At 44.8% G+C, this 18,416-nt stretch overlaps 1 protein-coding gene across 4 annotated transcripts in view; it reads right to left on the reverse strand.

The window, feature by feature from the left end:
• Window positions 1-18,416, reverse strand: part of LOC149864002 (flavin-containing monooxygenase 3-like) — a 28,825-nt gene that overhangs the window by 6,682 nt on the left and 3,727 nt on the right. For 2 of the 4 annotated variants that reach the window (XM_090048261.1, XM_090048260.1), the window contains 5 exons: window positions 17,292-17,429; window positions 9,139-9,327; window positions 6,992-7,154; window positions 4,329-4,471; window positions 3,076-3,275 (listed from right to left, as the gene is read on the reverse strand). In XM_090048261.1, the coding sequence (XP_089904387.1) occupies window positions 3,076-3,275; window positions 4,329-4,471; window positions 6,992-7,154; window positions 9,139-9,327; window positions 17,292-17,423 (827 nt within the window). In that variant the 5' untranslated portion in view covers window positions 17,424-17,429. Of the gene's footprint in view, window positions 1-3,075; window positions 3,276-4,328; window positions 4,472-6,991; window positions 7,155-9,138; window positions 9,328-17,291; window positions 17,430-17,798; window positions 18,312-18,416 lie in introns of those variants that run through there. The other 2 variants (XM_090048262.1, XM_090048259.1) reach the window with 2 other exon arrangements.

An 18,416-nucleotide genomic window follows, 5' to 3' on the forward strand; every position in this document is an offset into this window, starting at 1 on the left:
TTTCTGTTTCTGTGCATGTGTGTGTAATGAGTTTCAAATCTATTTTCCATGAGTAGTTCTGCATTCAGCTTTTCACTCTCTTTTACAAACACAGTTGTGTCAGTGAAATCAGTCTTATTTATCCACCTCCTAAAACAATAGGGTTCTTTTCCACTACATTAGCTCGCTATTACTACTACTACTACAAAGAGTAAGCACACGTATTGCTTTAAATGAGACATTATTTTTCTTATTCTTATTCTTTCAGCACGTAGTAAAATGAAAATTGCTTACTATTGTGTAGTGAGATTTATAAGAAATTTCAACCTGAACTTCCTCAGTGTTCTGAAATCCCTGCTAGTGCTAAAACAAGAGGCATTTCAAATTAAAGGCAGCCTTGAATTACCTACAAAAGACACTGATTTTCTTGTATGAAACAGAGATAGACATGGTTTAAGAAAACAAGTTATGTACTGGATCAAACCATTATCTCAGCTAGTTTGGTGTTGTCTCTCCAGTAGTAATTCAACAGAACCAGTCACAAAATGATAATGTGCCTGTCTAGGGGTATAACTCCATATGTATATAGATTAGAAAGATTCCTTTTAAGCTTTTGCAAACAATCAGTGTGTGCCCTGAAGCATGACATTTCCTTTCCTTATCCTGCACTCTTCTTTTTAAGTCAATCTGCTAAAAACTAGGGCTGTGCGAAATTTTGCTTAGTGTTTCATTTCAAAGCAGTTTCAATGTGTTTTGAGCTCGAAAAAGCAAAACTGAAACGAAACAAAAAGCTTCAAAACAGCTTCAAAATGAAATAGGACACTTGAAACATTTCAAAAATTTCAAAACATTTTGAGTTTCAAAGCAGCCTGGTGGTGGGAGGTGAGGGAGAGCCAGGGCTGCGCTCCAAGTTGCTCTGCCAGGCCCATGGAGCTCAGCCCAGTGGCAGGAGGCAGAGCGCAGCCCTGGCTCTCCCCTGCCTCCCACCAGTGGGCTGAGCTATGTGGGGCTGGCAGAGCGGGTCAGAGTGCAACCCTGGCTCTCCCCCTCCTCCGGCCACTAGGCTGCACTCTGAGTGGCTCCGCTAGCCCCATGGAGCTGGGCCTGGCAGCAGGAGGTGAGGGAGAGCCACTGGCTAGGGCTGCGCTCTGAGCAGCTCCACCACTGGCTCTCCCACTGCCTCCTGCCACTGGGCTGAGCTCCCTGGGGCTGGCAGAGCTGGTCAGAGTGCAACCTGGTGGCAGGAGGCAGGGAGAAGCAAGACTGCGTTCTGACTGGTTCTGCCAGCCCCACGGAGCTCAGTTTGTCCTCCTAGTACTGCCAGACTCCTTCTGGGGGTGCAGGCCCCCAAATCAGCAGTCTTTCCAGCCCTGGGCGCGGACTATGCCCAGCACTGGTCCCAGGCAGCAGCAGCAGCCTCCTGTCATCCTGAGCACAGATCCAGGGGCCTGCACCCCTGGGAGGAGTCCAGCATAGCCCCACAGCCCTCCTGGGGGTGTGGGCCCCCAGATCTGTGTGCAGGATGACAGTAGACTGCTGCTGCTGGCAAGCGCCATGAGTTTTACTTGTCAGCATCTTGAGGTGCAATTTCCCAGAAACTTCTGCACCTATCTATTTGAAACCTGACAGGCTTCATGCCCTCAGAAGGGGCTACCAGTGCAATTTTCATCTGAATCAGACAAGAAATGACAATGTTATAGGCATTTTCATGATTCCCCATTATAGCCTATGGGTGAAACGTCAAAACATTGTTGAAACAGTTTTGGCGAAACAAAACGGAAAAGTGCTTCAAAATAAAATAAAACATCAAAATGAAACACTGTCTCATCAAAACGGTGAAATGGAAGTCGAAATGAAATGGTGCTGTTTCGCACAGCCCTACAACCTGTTCAGTGGCAATGCATAGAGGGTACATGGGGGTGCATGTGCACCCCCTGAAAGTGATGGTGCACCCCCTCACAGCCAGCGTTCCCCACTTAGATGATGGGCAGGGTGAACAGGCAGAAGCGCTGGTGCCCCCCCTAAGACCACTGGCTGGGGAGTGGGGTGGCAGGAGAAGTGCCACTGGTACTTCTGGGTGCACCCCTTCTGGCCACTTGACCCCCCAGCCACCAGTCAGCAACTGGCGGGAGTGTCCCTCCATGGACAATTGCGCGGACTGGGGGAGGGGAGTTCCCACGCAGCTGATCGCCACTGCTGCAGCCAGTAAGTGTAGGGTTTTTTGGTTATTTTTTAAGTGCCAGGAGGCTGGGATGGGCAGGGGATGGGGCCAGGCAGGGCAGCCACGGGGGCTTTTCCCAGGGCTCCCCCTGCCTGGTGGGAGGCAATCAAAGCCAGATGACCCACGGGAGAACTTGCAGCCACCTGGCTGTGCCTGCTCCTCCCCAGACGATCCGAATCTTCGAATCAGCGCTGAAACAGTGCCGAATTTCCGATTCTGATTCAGCCGAATTGAATGGGGGCAGTGATTCGAATCACCAAATCAAATCACTGCCCTCCGAATTGGTTGAATCTGAATCCGAATCAAATATTTCCTTATTCACACAGGCCTCCTTACCGGGCGCATCTACATGTTCATTAATGTACTGTGGTTACTGCATATTCAGTTTAGTACTTGCAATTACAAGTACTAACTGAATGCGCAGTAACTGGCACAATAGTGCTGGAACACCTTTTTTTTTGTGATGCTACTGTACAGTAGACTAATTCTACTGTGCATTTGTGCATTAGCATGGCTTTTGCTGTGACATGCTAATGCATAGTAGAATTAGTCTACTGTGCATTTAATGTCTCATATAGACGCACACCCACTGTGTGGTGGATAAAAGCTAAACAGCAGTAGCTTACTTCTAAATGCAAGAGACTAAATTATTAAGGTTTAACTTCCACCTGACTCTGGAAAAGACCATGTCATGTGGTCAGTTACCTTAGAGCATCTGATGCACAGTGGACTTCCTTTCCCTTCACCTTGTGGTAAATAGCTCTTCTACACAAGCTAGAGTTCAGTTAGAGTACCACAGGAACTGCATCTTCAAAGCTAAACAAGGTTTTTCTTTCTTTCTCCAATATTTTGTAATAAAACTGCCATAAAATTACCCATTTAAAGGCATCAAGCCATAGTTCTCATGCTTAAACTTCTGATTCATCTTCTTTACATACAACCAGTCACTGATGGAGGTTGGGAGGGAATTTCGGACAAAGGTTTCAAAGCGAGTTACATACAGCATATCCCATGGGTAACCATCATCCCAAACACGACTCATCACCCAGGAGCCACTCCTGGAGCTAAGATAAACCTTTAAAAAAGAACAAAGAAGTGTTTAATTATGACGGTTTTGGAGGGGCAAATACAGAAAAACTATCACTGGTAGAGCCCATTCTAGTGAAGTCAGTTTCAATTCTCTGGTTTTATGCACTTCTGTGTATTTACACACTTAATGTTGTACAACGGAAAGGAAACAGTAGTTGAATCATTTCCACTTCGGTGTTTGACCAGCTCAAATCAAGAACTGCTGACCTCAGTATGGAAGATGCATTATAATGTAGTATATGTTATAGAGGTAGCCCACTGAGAATTACATGCTTGGATTATGTTTGATTTCAATTTGCATCCAGTGATGTAATCTCTTAGAACAGGGGTGGGCAAAATGGCAAATCTGGCTGGTGACTGGACTCCATTTCCCAGCAGCCCCTGCCTGGTTGTCATGGAGACCAGCTGGACAGCAGCTGCATGGGTAGGGCACCTGGCTGGGCGGAGAGCTGCTCTGGGGCTGGGATCTTGGGGCAGTGATAGTGAGGGGCCGTGGCAGAGTCACAATCTGCTCCCTGCATGCCCCTGCCCGTGGAATCCACATTCATTATAGGGCCATGTGGGCAGGGGCTTGCAGCCCAGCTCTGGATTCCTCCCCGTCCCAAGATCCTGGGGTTTCCCTGGCCCCACACTGGGCCCATCCCAGCCACCTGGCTGTGTGCCCTGCCTTTGCAGGTCCTGTTTCCTGCAGTGGGTGTGGGGCAGATGGGCCAGGGTGCCCAGGCAGCACTGGTGTGTCCAGCAGTGGCAGCCAGAAGGAGCTGCTGCTGCAGGGGCTGCTGGGAAATAGAGTCCACTACAGGCCCAATCTGCCCTGAGGGCCAGATTTTGCCCACCCCTGCTTTAGAGTGTTACCATTACAAAGTTGTATTGCATTTGGGATCTTCAAAGCCACCTAGGAGATCTCGATGCCCAGTTACCATTGATTTGGATGTCCAAATCAATCAGGCAGCTCCAAAAGCCCTGCCTTTCCCCTCCCCCTAAATATATGTATCCATCCTCAGACCTGAAAACTCCAGAACTATATAGGGAACTGTACCTGAGACGCTGTGTGACTAAGCTCAACAGCAATATCAGAGCCAGAGTTTCCCAATCCAACCACAAGCACTTTCTTCCCCTTGAATTTTTCTGGACCTTTGTATTCCCGGCTGTGGAAGTAGCTGCCTTTAAACTTTTTAATCCCTGAATGGAAGAGTAGAAAACAAATGAATCTACTTGGTGAATACAATAGGGAGATTTACCGTTTTTGTTGGTACACCCCTTTGCAGTATGTTTATTTTATTTGATATTTTTCCCAAAAAGGCTCAGGGTGGCTTACAAGAACAAAGAAAGAAAAATAGATAAAATAACAAAACAATTCCCTACAAAATATCCAAAGTTTAACTCCACCTGCTAAAAACCTGCCCAAATTAAAAGGTCTTATACCAGTTCAGAAATATGGGCAGGCTTGTATTCTGGAAGGCCTCCAGTTGGAAGGTGTTTCAGAGGTGAGAAGCAACAACCAAGAACAACCTCTTATGTGCTTTGGCCATGGCACACAGATGGTAATTGCAGGAGGTTGTTCTCAGCTGACCTGAAGGATCAGAAGGAAGGAAGTGGCCCCTTAGGTACATAGGACTCAGGTCACTTAGGGCTTTGCAGGTCAAATTCAGCATTTTGAACTGTGACAAGCTATAGGAAGCCAGTGCAGACTGTGGGGGTGCCTGTAGACATGCCCAGAGGCTGCTCTGATGTGCTGTAATTACAGCACATGAGAGTAGACTCAATTAAGTCTGCTGGAGTGTGCTAATTAGCATGCTCCAGCCAGCTTCTGTGTCTCATGTATCAGTGCCCCTGCTCTTTAAAATGGTGGGAGGGGTGCTTTAACTAAAGCTTGTTTGATACTCAACATGAGGTGGGCACTTTAATTAAAGTGGCTGTTGGAGCCTCTCTAGTTAAAGCACCAGCCGCATTGCTGCCCCCGAGCACATGAAAAAAGTGCTGAAGCGCTGAAAGGGTCAGTAGTTTTTCTCTGCAAAGCAAATTTACTTTCCCCCCTCAAGTTAAAAAGGTGATTGTACAGGCTTGTTGTGTTGTGAATTCACCCTAGGATCTGGCTGTCTAAGAGCTTGTGCACACAATCATTTTACAACAAAGTCAAGGTAGGCAGGCTTTACTGCACATGGGCTCCTCCTCGTTAAGTCCCATGTGCAAACCTGTGGGAAGCAGAAGCTAACACAGGTCAACTTGTCCCTCTATAAAAGAGGGCTGAGACCACAGACTAGCTTTAGTTTACTCCTGGGCAAGAGCACTCACATAGGCAATTACCCCATCCTTTTTTAGCTCTGTTCTCTTCTACAGCCAGAGCCAGTGTGTCCCTCTCCCTTGGAGGTTAGCCTATATATGCAGGCCAGCCCTTCCCTGCAGCTCAGCTGCCCTGGCTCACTTCACAGTGTCTAGGGCTGATTTCATCTCCCTCAGCCGCCCAGTATTCTGCTGCCTCCAGGCTGGGTCCTGGGCAGCTGAGGGGGATGAAAGCAGCCCTAGATGCTGTGAAGAGAGCCAGGTCAGCTGACCTGCAGGGAGGGGCTGGCCTGCATATCTAGGCTCACCTCCAGGGGAGAGGGACACATTAGCTCTGGCTGTAGACGAAAACGAGAGCATTCCTGCAGGAGGAGGGGAGCTTGAGTCCACCAGGAGGTGCTTCTGCCTGTGGAGTGCGAGTGCATTTGCAAGAATGAGGATTTAATGAATGATTTTTCACAGGCACCTGATGGATTGTAGATGAACACCTTGCTGGGGTCATTTGACCCCAGTACTCTTTCCTGCCACGGCAGAGGGTCAGACTAGATGATCTACTCAGGTCCCTTCTGACCCTAGAAACTATGAAACTGATTTTTTTGTTTGTTTGTTAAGGGCTATCAAGATATCCAGTGGGGTTTGCTGGTTTATAACCACCGGTAGACTAGGAGTCCAGGCTGAAGGGAGGACAGGGGGCTGCAAAGCAGCATGCCCTGCCCACTGTGACATTTTCTTCTTTTTGATTATTATCTCTTTTAGTGAGACACAGGAGCCTGAGTGGGAAAAGGCACCAGAGACTTAACCCAGTCAAGGAGTCATAACATGAACTTTTAAAATCATAGCCCTGGAGACTATTTCAGCAAGGTGTGTCAGGTGAGTGAACCAAGAGAGTGAATCATAAAGGAGACTGGGGAATTGCAGGACAAGCTTGCAGGCAAGGCCTTCAGAAGCTGCCCTTTAGGGGGTCCAGTCCTAGATGCCAAGATTATTGTCTTGCCAGGAATAAAGATTCTGCCAGTGCCTTTAGCTGAGGACCACGTTATGATTGGTTTATTCCTCTGTAAGAATAAATGAGTACCCCAAATTACTGAGACCATAATCTGGTACGGAACATTTTGCTGATGATTGTTGCAAACAGAGATGTTTGCAATCATCATCCATGCTTCTGCATGCTCATGCAAACTAAACCTCTGACAGTTTAGGTCTCAAAGCCAGACTGCTGTCTCTTAATCCATGCACTTCAGGGCTGGCTCATGCACCTGCCCAAACTGATGGGTAGAACATGTTAACCACAATAAAAAAAAATGTCAACAACTTTCTTTTATATCAAAAAGTCATTTTTGTGGGGTGGGGATGGGATATTTTAATAATTTTTTTGACCAGTTTTAGCTATAATGCATGCACTACGAAAATGTAACTTACCAGGGAATTGTTCAGCTGGGAAATTTGGATATACATGGTGCCCAGAACAAACCATGACAGCATCAAATACAGAGGACTCTTCCTTCCCATCATTTTCTGTAATAACATCCCACTGGCCAGTGAGGGAGAAATCAGGGCTTTTTGTTACCTTGATGACCATGGTCTTAAAAGGGAACAAACAAACATAATTTGCATGTTACATACACAGATCTTTAGGCAGATATTTTTGTGAGTGTCCTGGATTCGCTGGAGAGAGCCGAGTGAAATCTTATCCTCATTAAAGTCAATGGAAATTGCACTACTGACTTCAGTGGATATTTCACTTTTGAGGGGCATGCATAATAGCTCAGTGGATAAGATTCAATGATTCATTAAAACTGAAGCTGAATGAGAATGCCCACTTTCTAGGAGATACTAAAAATTCAGTTGTTTTCCATTCCAAATCAGAATGAAATTCAAAACTGAATTCTATGAATTATTCTAAAAGTTTGTCTCATGTTAGTTGAAATACTTCAGATAGAATTTAATTAAAATAAAGAGTAAAAGGTCTATTACATTTGTTTGAATTTATTCTCTTCTTTCATTGTAAATTTTAACATAAAATACATTTAAAAATAAAAGACATTTTGAAATGAAAAACTTAACTGTTCTTTTTTGTTGAGAGAGAAGTGGTTCTGCTTTATGTTTTTCTTCAAAATATTTTTCCATAAAGGAACACATTCCAGGAATTTGAGATAGAATATTCTGATTTGTCTAACAGAAACATTTTCCAGTAGAACATTTTCAACAAGCTTTAGTATATATATGAAATCATTTTGCTGTTTCCACTTAGCATTCACTTATCCTTTTGGTGATTTACCTTCAAACAGATTTTGCTTGTTTACATATTTACTATATTTATAATAGGACATAACTCAGTTAAAGTTTTATGCAAAAGAAAATTCAGCTTGTGATTGGGAAATGATGTTGATAGATCATTGCACAGGTTATTTGTCAGCTAAGTCACCAATATGACTTTGAATGGCTGACAAGCTCTCTCTCTCTCTCTTTGTTTTTATATAAACAGAAGAAAGGCTTAAATGGTATTGAATGATCACGCATGTACCTCCTGTCTAATTCTTTCACACAAAGAACACCTGGCAGATAAAAGGCTGACACAGTCATGATGTACAATAGTCTGTCCCTTTCCTGTTTGTGAACAACCCACAGGCACAGTGACACCTCTACTAGTTATTCAAAATTACTTAATTAGGCCTGATTATGCCGTTGTGCAATAAGGCTTGTAAGGGCATAATTCTTTTTCTAAGCTTACATTGTGTTTGCCTGTAATCACAGCCACTGTGCTCAGACAGGTGCACGGCTGCTAAGTAATCCTGAATCGATTCAGCTGAATTTGATTCGGAGATTTCAGCCACTGCTGAATTGGCCAAATCTCTGAATCAAACAGGCCCCATCCACTGCTCACTCTCCCAGCCTCATCAATGGCTGCCCTGCCTGGCAAAAAACAAAGCTCCGCACTCACTGGCTCCTGCCAGGTGGGGAGGCAATCCCCGATGCACCCTGACCTGTGCTCTGTGTGTGTGGGGGCACTCTGCCATGAGCCCCCAGAATCCCCAATGGCTGCTGGAGCAGCTGGTGAATGTGGGCCTTTTTTTTTTAAAGAGCTGGGAGCTGGTGCTGGGCAGGGCAGCCATAGTGCGGCTGGGAGAGCAGGCGGGAGTCGGGGGGTGTTAAGGGGGCTGGAGGAGTAGGCAAGGGATGGGGCCTGGTGGGGGTCCCCCCATGGTCCCTTCCCCCCTCTTCAGGCCCCGCCCCCCATTTACAGGCACAGAGTCTAGGTCCAGCTTCCTGCGGCAGCAAGTGGGGACTGCCTGAATCTCCAAAGCTCTCTGAATGTTTTCCGAATTGATTCAGAGAGCTTCAAATCAATTTGGACCTTTTTATTGGTCTCCTGATTTGATTTGGATTTGGAAGTTCGGCTACCAAAATCAGGCTGAATCGTCCTCAAATTGAATCAGCATCCACTTTGCACAGGCCCTACTAAGTACTGCTTATCCGGTAGGAACCACTTTTCTATAGGATAGGTAGTATGTGGAGTCATGGCTCAAACTCTCCACATGCTGGATTTTGCATCAGTATGTTCTTACCTTGAACTTTATGTATTTCAAAAGATCAAAGTGTTTGGCAAACATCTTTATGTATTCCTGGAGCTTAGTATTGTGCATGTAATTTGGATAATCATCAGGGAAAGGAAAGTCAGGATAGCACATCATTTCTTTGCAGGAGTTGGTGAACACGGAATGGTAGATGCTGGCTTTGCCCTCCTCTGTATGTTCCTAAAGAGAAGAACCCACAAAAGTTTACAAAAACTTCATCATTGAAGGCAGCTGCAAGACTTGCTATAAACAGGGAGAAATTCAGGGCATTGACAAATGACACAATTATACTGGTGTGATTGTTATTATTCCAGGTAGGGAGAGGAAACTGGCTCTCCCAGTTTCAGCCAATCTCTATAGCAGAGCACCCATTGGCCAAAGTCAAGTCATTAACGGTAAATATCCATTACAGTCCTTAGTCCAGTTGGTGTATATTACAGGCCTTGCCTGCCGAGTCAGATACACAGAGGCATTTCATGAATTTTCATAGTAGCCACTTCATAATATTGACCAACAGGTGTAAGCTTTACATAGACTTCCCAAATTATAAACTTCTCAGAACCTCTTTCCCCATATGCACAACCCTGAGCTAATCTGCCAGCTGTCTACCCCCCTCCATATTAAATTTCCCCCTAAAGACCCATTTCTATTATGATCTCTTAAGTGCATCTGTTTGACCATCTTCCCCTGACAGCCCCCTGTTTGTCTTGCTCCTTCTGGGCATGGGCAGTCTCTCCTTGAATGCCTGGAAAGACCTAGTGCATTCTGCTGCTACCCTGAATATTACCTGTTGGTTGATTTGTATTCTAGACGAGTGGTTTTCAATCTTTTTTTATTTTTGGACCCCTAAAAAATGTTGATGGGGGTGTAGACCCCTTTGGAAATGGAATGCCTTTTCTAGGATCTGAAAATTAATTTTCATTGTCATCTTGCATGGACCTCTTAGGCACAGGCTGTGGACCTCCCAGGGTCTGCAGACCACAGGCTGAAAATCACTGTTGTAGACAAATGTGCCTTCATTCTAAGGCCTTGGCGGACACAACCACACTCTTCAATTGTAAGCCAATGCAAGATCTGAGCTCAGGTTTTCCTGGATTTGGGTAAGGTGGAATAATGAGAGCTTGAATGTTATACTAAATGCAGGCACACTTTCAAAGACAAGTTACCAATGGTTCTCAACTGACCAAGGATTATAATTGTAAGGAAGGTGCAGAAAGTCATTGGCTATGTCCACACATGGTGCGGACATTTGGTTCCCCGGGGACAACTAGTGTCAGTGCACCTTGCACTGCCGCTGGTTGTCCCTGGGGAATGGCTGTGCCACGCACCCTCTGGCATGTGGCAAGTTACCCCAGGACTGGTAGGGGAGGCTGAGGCCAGCACAGTGCTGGACCCAGCAGCCTTACCTGGGGTTCTGGGGGCCTCCCAGGGCTGCAGCAGCGGCAACCCTGCCATGCAGAGCCTGGATGGCAGCCTCAGCATAGCTCCAGGCTGCTTGGCTTTGCTTCTGAGTGGTGTACACTGCCTCTGTGTGCACCACTCTGCTTTTTTTCTCCACAGGTTTTTTTGGTCCAGGGGTCAAAAACCCCTCTGGGCTGTTCCCTTGAAGAGCAGAGAACAACTGAACATGCTGTGTCTGTGGTGCCACATGCCACATGGCAATGCTCTTCTGGACGCAGCTATTTTGTTTACTGGTGAAACACAAAGGTCTAATCCTGATTCCGCTGAAAGTCAAGACCAAAAATTCAAGTGATTCCAACAGAGTCGGTGTTTATCTTGAATTGTGTGGGACAGTACAAGGAAAAATAACCAAAAGCAATGGGATGGGATGAAAGTTGTAAAGAAAAACATTTGAACTGGAAAACTTGATATGTTTATTTTTGATGGCTTTATCTCTCATAGGAAGTGACCTTTGTCATGATGTAGGGGAACAGAGACCTTCTCCTCTAAGAGGCATTATCAAAGGAAGAGCTAGAAATAACAAAAAATGAATTGCTTTTCATATAGTTTGAAGCCTAGGAGTCACTAGAGATTAGAAGTGTGTGAATTCTTAAGTTTGGTGTCAATTTCTAAAAATCAAAAACAATTTTGTTTCAGGTCAAACCTAATTTGAAATTTTCCATCATTTCTGCTAAAACAAAAAACCATGAAGAATTTTATTGCATTTTATTCAAAATGATATATTTGTTTTCAATCCAATTAGAAACTATTTTTATATTTTCAGTTATCTAAAAACATTACCAATTTTAAACAATTAAAAAATAAATTTAAAATAAAAGAATTCAAATCCATTTAAAACTGTTTAAACGAAGTGCTTTGATTTAATAGAAAACTACGGTCAGAAAAGAACTCAGGAGGTCATCTAGTCCAACCCCCTGCTCAAAGCAGAACCATCCCCAACTAGATCATCCCAGCCAGGGCTTTGTCTAGTTAGGTCTTAAAACCCTCCAAGGATGGAGATTTCACTACCTCTCTGGATAACCTGTTCCAGTGCTTCATTGCCTTCTTGGTGAGAACATTTTCCTAATATCTAACTTAAACTTCCCTTACTGCAACTTGATGCAGGATGTTTTAGGTTTCTCTTTCAAAAATGCATAATTTGACATGAAAAGATGAGGCTTTTTGGTGTTGTAAAATCTACATATTTTGCCTAAACAGTGTGGTTGAAAAATTTCACCCACTTCTACCTGAGGCCACACTCCATCTCAAACTCTGTATAACCTACAGAGCACCCTAATAACAAATTGCAGTAACCTTTTGGGCTCCTATACACGTGCAGGGAACTGGCTGTGACATGCTGGAAATCCAGTGCATCAGAGCAGACTCAAATAATTGAGTCTGTTGGAGCAAGGAAATTAACGTGCTCCAGCAGACTCTAGCATTACGTGCATCAGCATCCCCTGCACTGAAACTGGTGGTGGGGTGCTTTGAACTAAAGCTCGTTCAATAAGTTTTAGTTCAAAGTGCCCCAGCACCATTTTTCAGCATGGCGGATGCTGATGCATATGATGCTTGGGCACTTTTAACTAGCGTGGCGCTCTAATTAAAGTACTGCCTCCTTCCATGCTTCCCAGATCACATGTAAAAATGCCCTTTGAGGCCAAAGCCCTAATCTCCTTGGGACATTTAAAATTAGAGTGGATACAGCACTGTGGAGTGAAAATTAGCAGAGAATTTTGCATTGGCACTTGAGAGACTGAGTATTGATGCCGGCCTCCCCACCTCCATGATGCTATGGTAAGCATTAATTTGATGTGTAGTTTAGAAATTGCCAGTGACTTCAGTGATAAAGCTGAGTGTTGCCCATTCCTATCAAGTGTTAAAACTCATCTGATGTGTGTGCATTTATACCCAGGTTCTGCAAACGGGAATCTGAAGAGAGAAGTGTTATGCAACTGAAAGAGAACTAAACACAGCTGCCTATAAACAAGCAAGAAGGGGCAAGTAATAGACTCAGGAATGTGTGTTGTTGACCAGTAATTATACTCCTGTGCTATTAGATTAGCATGAGAAACTTGGCTGTGATACAGGACTGTTCTAAAAGCTTTATAAACAGAAGGTGTGTCCTGCTTTTTTCATTACAACCAGTTTATTTTATTACATAAATAAAGAAGGCCTCATAAAGTACATCTGCTTTTGTTCAACAGCAAACCGCAAGATGGCAAAGCAAGTTAATGACTCTTTGCATAACAGCCTGGCTAAGCTAAAGTGAAAGGCTTTTAAGTCAAACACCTCTGCGCATATAAATACCAATCGTTGGAATCTAATGGCTGCCAGGGGCTCTTCCAGAGCAACTGCATTTCACAGGGAAATGAAGGAATAAGCATATAGGATCTATAAAGGGCATGGCCCTTCCATTGAAGTCAATGAGAAACCAGATTGCTTAGCATCTCATAGGGTCAGATCCATCAGTTACGAAGCATTTTGAGAAACTTCAACAGCTGGCCAAGCCCTGAGGCACTTCCTCTGACCAAACCAGAGATTGTAAGAAGTAGTTGTTGTTGTTAGCAGTGCTCATAGTGTCAGAGGTATGACCAGGATGTAGGCAGACAGACTTGATCCTAGAGGTCACAACCCAGGAGATCAGGGATCTAAAAGTTAGACAGGAAGGGTCCCAAATAGAGTCAGGGGATCTGGAGCAAGCAGGTCAGGAAGCTAGGGTTTGTGATGGACCAGGATGTGGACAGATACCAAAACAGTTTCAAGCCAGGGGAAGTCAGGAGGAGGAAGCAGGGATTCAGATCAAAGTCACTGGCCAAGAGGTCCAGAGCAGGCCGCCTCAGTTGCAAGGGACAGCAACACAAATGCCATGACCCAGAAGCCACTTGACATAGGACAGAGGTCTGGAACTGGAGTCAGGAGCAAAAGCCTTAGGATTTGGCAAGGTGATCTGGTGCACAGGGGCCCAGGGTGGAGTCTGGAACAAGGCGTCAGCAGGCAGAAACTAGGAAACTAAGTTCAAGGAGTCATATGCCCAAGGTTAGACAGCGAATGATCTGTCCTGTTGAGTAACCTCCTTGACACCGAAAGAGCTGCTGTTTATAAGCCAGCAGTCATGCCCATGTAGGCACTTGGGACTAGCTGGAAGTAGCTAGGCTGCTGGCAGCCAGGTCCACCATTTAGCCCTCCTGCTGACCTGACTTCTGATACGTAACAACTAAATTCCCTGAATTGATTCACTATCATATTGTGCAACCACTATGGTTCAGAGAACAAAATTTAATGTTAACCCTATGACAGGAATCTATTTAGAATTTACACTGGGAATCCATAGTTCAGGGTCCCTTTGTTCAAGAGATGAAATCTACTACAGCTGCTTGCTCAACTGTCTTAACCCTTTAAATTCATGCTGCCACAATTCATGTGTTAAGTTAATCCCCCATGATGCTTAATTAACGGTACCATTCTGAAAACTATCTTGGACACACTACCTGTGTTTACTCAGGAACTATCTTCCCCTTCAGCTCCATCCACTCCAACTCTGGCTCTGAATCCCTGGGGCAACTGAGCTGGTTCCTCTGAGGGATGAAAAGAGAGCAGGAGACCAGAGATATCTGGACTGGAGTCAGAAGCAAAAGACTTAGGATCCTTTGCTGGATCTGGTCTATGAGTTGTCTGCTGGACACCCTTGCCTTACACTGATAGAAGGAGGTACACTATTTCCCATGTCAGTCTCTGAAGATAAAAGCTCTACACTATTTCCTCCTGTGCCAATCCCAGATGTACTTAGCAGGATGCTGTTACACTGCTGACATGTTGACTGGTTATGGCTGTGGTGATGCAAGTGCAACGCTTAATCTCCAAGCATGGCTCCATGCAGATGGAAGTTGGTAGCCGACCAAGTTTTGGAAGGCTGCTAGTGAAAGGTCATTTCATTCCTGAATAGCCTTTTTCTGAACACAAATTGGCACCCTCGTCAGCCACTGGTCAGGCATGGCAATAGTGCTTATTGGCAACAGCCAATGTGGAAAAGCCTATCGTGTGTCAGCTTCTTATTGCAGAATAAAATCTGGGATGAATTACTCTATAGTGAACATCTCAAGTACCTTTAGACTGGCAGGATAAATGTTAAGTGGTAGAGTGGAATTACTAAATTAGTATTTTGCCCAGATGTTGGAGTTAATGCCCTGTTTCAAAGAAGTGCCACAGGATTGGACAGGATCACAAAGAACCCTCTGAGGCTGGTGTCATGTTTTATCTGAACAAAGGCATCTCCATGGCATTGTACCCCCCAGCAGTACAGCACAGATGTGTCTAAAAGGAAGAGCACCTCAGCACCACTTACCAAAGCTCAAATTCCTGCAGCGCCAAGAAGCTGTCTGGACATGTCTCATTCCAGCACTCCCTGGCAGTGCATGATGCAGGCAGTGTGACCTCTGTGAAACTAGACAGGGGCCTCGGTCCTAGTCTAAGCAACTGATCCATAAAAGAACCATACTTGGAGATGGTATTCAACAGTGTTTTTGCAGTCACTATGGAAGCTAAAGCTGGAATAGCCACAGAAACTGAAATCCCCCTAGGCCTCCTTGGGGTAGTCTCTGCAAGCCAGTACCGGGGTATGTTACGAGGGTGGTATGAAGAAAGCAGCAGCTGCCACCAGCGCCAACACCTTTGCTGTAGCAGTTCAACAGAGAAAGGACTTTATTTTCCTGCCAATTCAATGTCCTTCAAATTTAGTCCTAAATTTAAGAGGAAATGAGTTGATGACTGCCACTCTTTTACTATGGTCTTCTGTACTGGGGGGAGATGACATATGACAATGGACTGCAGGCTCCGAAAGGCAATGGAAGGTGCTCCCTCCTCTTGGTTTATACAGGTGGTATTGTAGACAAAGGCACCCACATTTCAGACCTGGCCTTATGAGGCCATCCAGTCCCTGGGGAAGGCTTCCATTTCCTTTATGAACTCCATGGTTTGTGCTTGCCTTTGGCTGTTTCCTATAATTTCTCTCTGGCAGTTACAGCTGGGTGACTCACAGCCCTGTGCTCTCTGTCCTGGGGTGGTAGTTGCTATCAGCCTGAGGTCCACTACTGGATGAGGAAAGAGAAAGGGTGGGGTAGCTGAGTGGTATCTGTATAAGATCACTGTCCCCTGACTTTGGCCTGATGAAGAATCCTCAGAAGAAGAACTAACACCCCAGCTTGTATTAACATTTCTGCAGTGCTTCCCCTGGGGAACTGGGACCTGCAGCTGTGCAGGTTAGTGCAATGGAACCCCATTGCCAGGAAATACAGAGGGATGAAGAGTGTCAGTAGCCTTCGTGCATAGGTCCCCAGGGCCTTTCCATGGGGGTAGAAGGAGCAGGAGGCAGAGACTAGCTTTCAACAGAACAATATGGGGGACGTACAATATGAAGAACTTCCAGGATTGGTCTCAGACATCTCCTTCAAAAGCCTTCTTCCAATGGTTTTAATGCAGATTGGGGTGACTTGGCCATGAGATCAACCTATCTTCATAGCAATGAACAAACTTGAATCTTTCCTCACCTCAGTTATCGCCCTATTTTATAAATAGGGAACTTGAAATACAGGCCCAGAGATGGGCACATGAATCTCTAGCCAGTGTTAAAACAGGACTGCAACTCACACTGCACCTTTACGCAGACCACTATCCCATAATGGAAATAAGATTTTACTGTTTTAATAAAATAAGATAATCAAGAATAAGAGACTTCCTGTTTTGGTTTGGAGTAACAAACAACTCAATTAATAGCCTTTATTGTGCCTCTGCTGTTATAAGGAACACTTTAAAAAAAGCCAGACAGATTTTTGTTATAAACCCCCAAATAGAAAACATGTGGAATCAAGATTTTTACCAGCTTTTCATTTTTTTGGTTTGCTGAGAAAACTGAAATAAAATCATTTGAGGACAAATCCAAGCAATTTTTTCCCTCCAATTATTCATGTCACTCATAATTCATAGTATTTTTCTAACCTGAATTGAAGCCTAGCAAAGATGCCCTGATAATGGCTGAATGAGTAACCACTGTCACGCTGAAATCCCTGACGCTGCCTGCCAAAGCAAACTTGTAATATAGTCTGTTAAACTGGCTCAGGCTACACCTCCTTCTTGTCCCTAAATTACTCCTTTACCCTCACTCTGAAATGCATGAAGCTGAAACAAGGTGGTTTTTTTAAGGCATTCAGTTAACTGTGATTATTAATGGTGGAAAGCACAATAAAACCCATCCCAGTGGCTTACTTTCCTGGCTGCAATAAGAAGGCGGGGGGTGGGGGGATTGCATTGCAGAGTGTAATTAACATCAATCAACTTTTACAGGACCTGAAGACCTAAAATTTCAGAACGCTCATGGCTCTGAAACTGTAGATGTTTAGTTCTTTTCCATATAAGCCCTCGAGAGTCTGTAATCCATTTGGGCAAGTATTAGCACAGATAACATCGTCTTTGATCAATGCCACAAAATGGCATGGTGCTCTTCATTAGGCAATCTGTTGTAAAGATATTATAGGCCCCTGGGCTGAAAGAGCCAAGCAGTCTATACACCTCAGGGAAAGCAATGCAATAATATACAAATACAGGGTACAAGCACACTGGAGAAAAGAGGAGGAAACTGGAATGCTGCTAGACAGAAAGTCTTCAGCAATGTGTGTGTCTTGTCATTACCAAACAAACTCCCCACTTACTGTGAAATTCCAGAGTCCTCCAATGTCATCACTTCGCTCGAAGCAGATGGGATCAAGTCCTTCCTCCAGGCAACACTTAAGGGATGCCAGTCCACTGACACCAGCTCCAATAATTGCCACTTTTGTTAACATGGTTTCCTGTATTGGGTGTGAAGGTGGGAGACAATCAGATATGATCAGCATATGGAATGGGAAAGAATCAGACACTATCAGCAGAATGGCTAAGAGCTCTGTTGGGAAAAGTCAGGGCACCTTTCTGGACAGGTATATTGCACACGTGCGCGTGCTGTCTCTCTCTCTCTCTCTCTTAGTTGTAGCTTGTTCTGATTATTACTAACGCTCAGTCAAAGATATTCAGGTCCAATAAGCTAAAGAAATGGGACTGATAGCCCAAGACCTGCAGGGGAGTTTTGCTCTTCTCAGCTATTCTTCCTATTTCTCTGGCTCAGGTCAGTAGCTTTCCTTACATTTTCCTCCTCAAAGCCCCTTCCTCCTTCCCCCACTTACGTGCATTTCTTTTCTTCTCCAAGCAGCTCCCTGAGTTTCAGGCAGGAAGGACTGAGAGCTGTTCCTGATATCTGTTAGCCTTTGAGGCAAGAAATTGAATGGAGGGAGGAGCTTATCTTAAAAGGCAAATCCCCTTTAGGGACTTGTTACACAGTAATTTTGGGTAGCTCCTGGAGCTCTTAACCCCTGGATTATCCATACATTACTACTTTAAAGTGATTTTAAGCACTCTTTATGTGGCTCAAAGTTAAGACACTTCAGGGCAGGATTATCTCAGATCCACACTACCCAGCTCCTGTTCTATTAAAGTGTGGCCACTTCCCACAGTTGTGCCACCAGCTGTGTAACAGCATCCAAACCATTTCACAACCACTGGTAAGAAGTCTCTCTAATCATTAGGGAAGCATTCTCTTGTGGAGTTCTTGATGGTCCTACATTTGAGTAACCAGCAGGAGACCCCTGAATGCAAATTAAAATGACTGGAGGACCCCCAAGTTTCCCCAAATTGCCACTTCTTAGCAGTGAGATCAAACTTTCCCCCCCCCGCCATGAAGAACTGTATTAGAGCTTTTCCTATGCTGTTATGGGAAAAGCCTTGGGATATGCAGGTTGTCTTTG

Source organism: Crocodylus siamensis, chromosome 5, assembly GCF_052110815.1.
Source record: "Crocodylus siamensis isolate JL-2025a chromosome 5, ASM5211081v1, whole genome shotgun sequence".
Lineage (NCBI taxonomy): Eukaryota > Metazoa > Chordata > Crocodylia > Crocodylidae > Crocodylus > Crocodylus siamensis.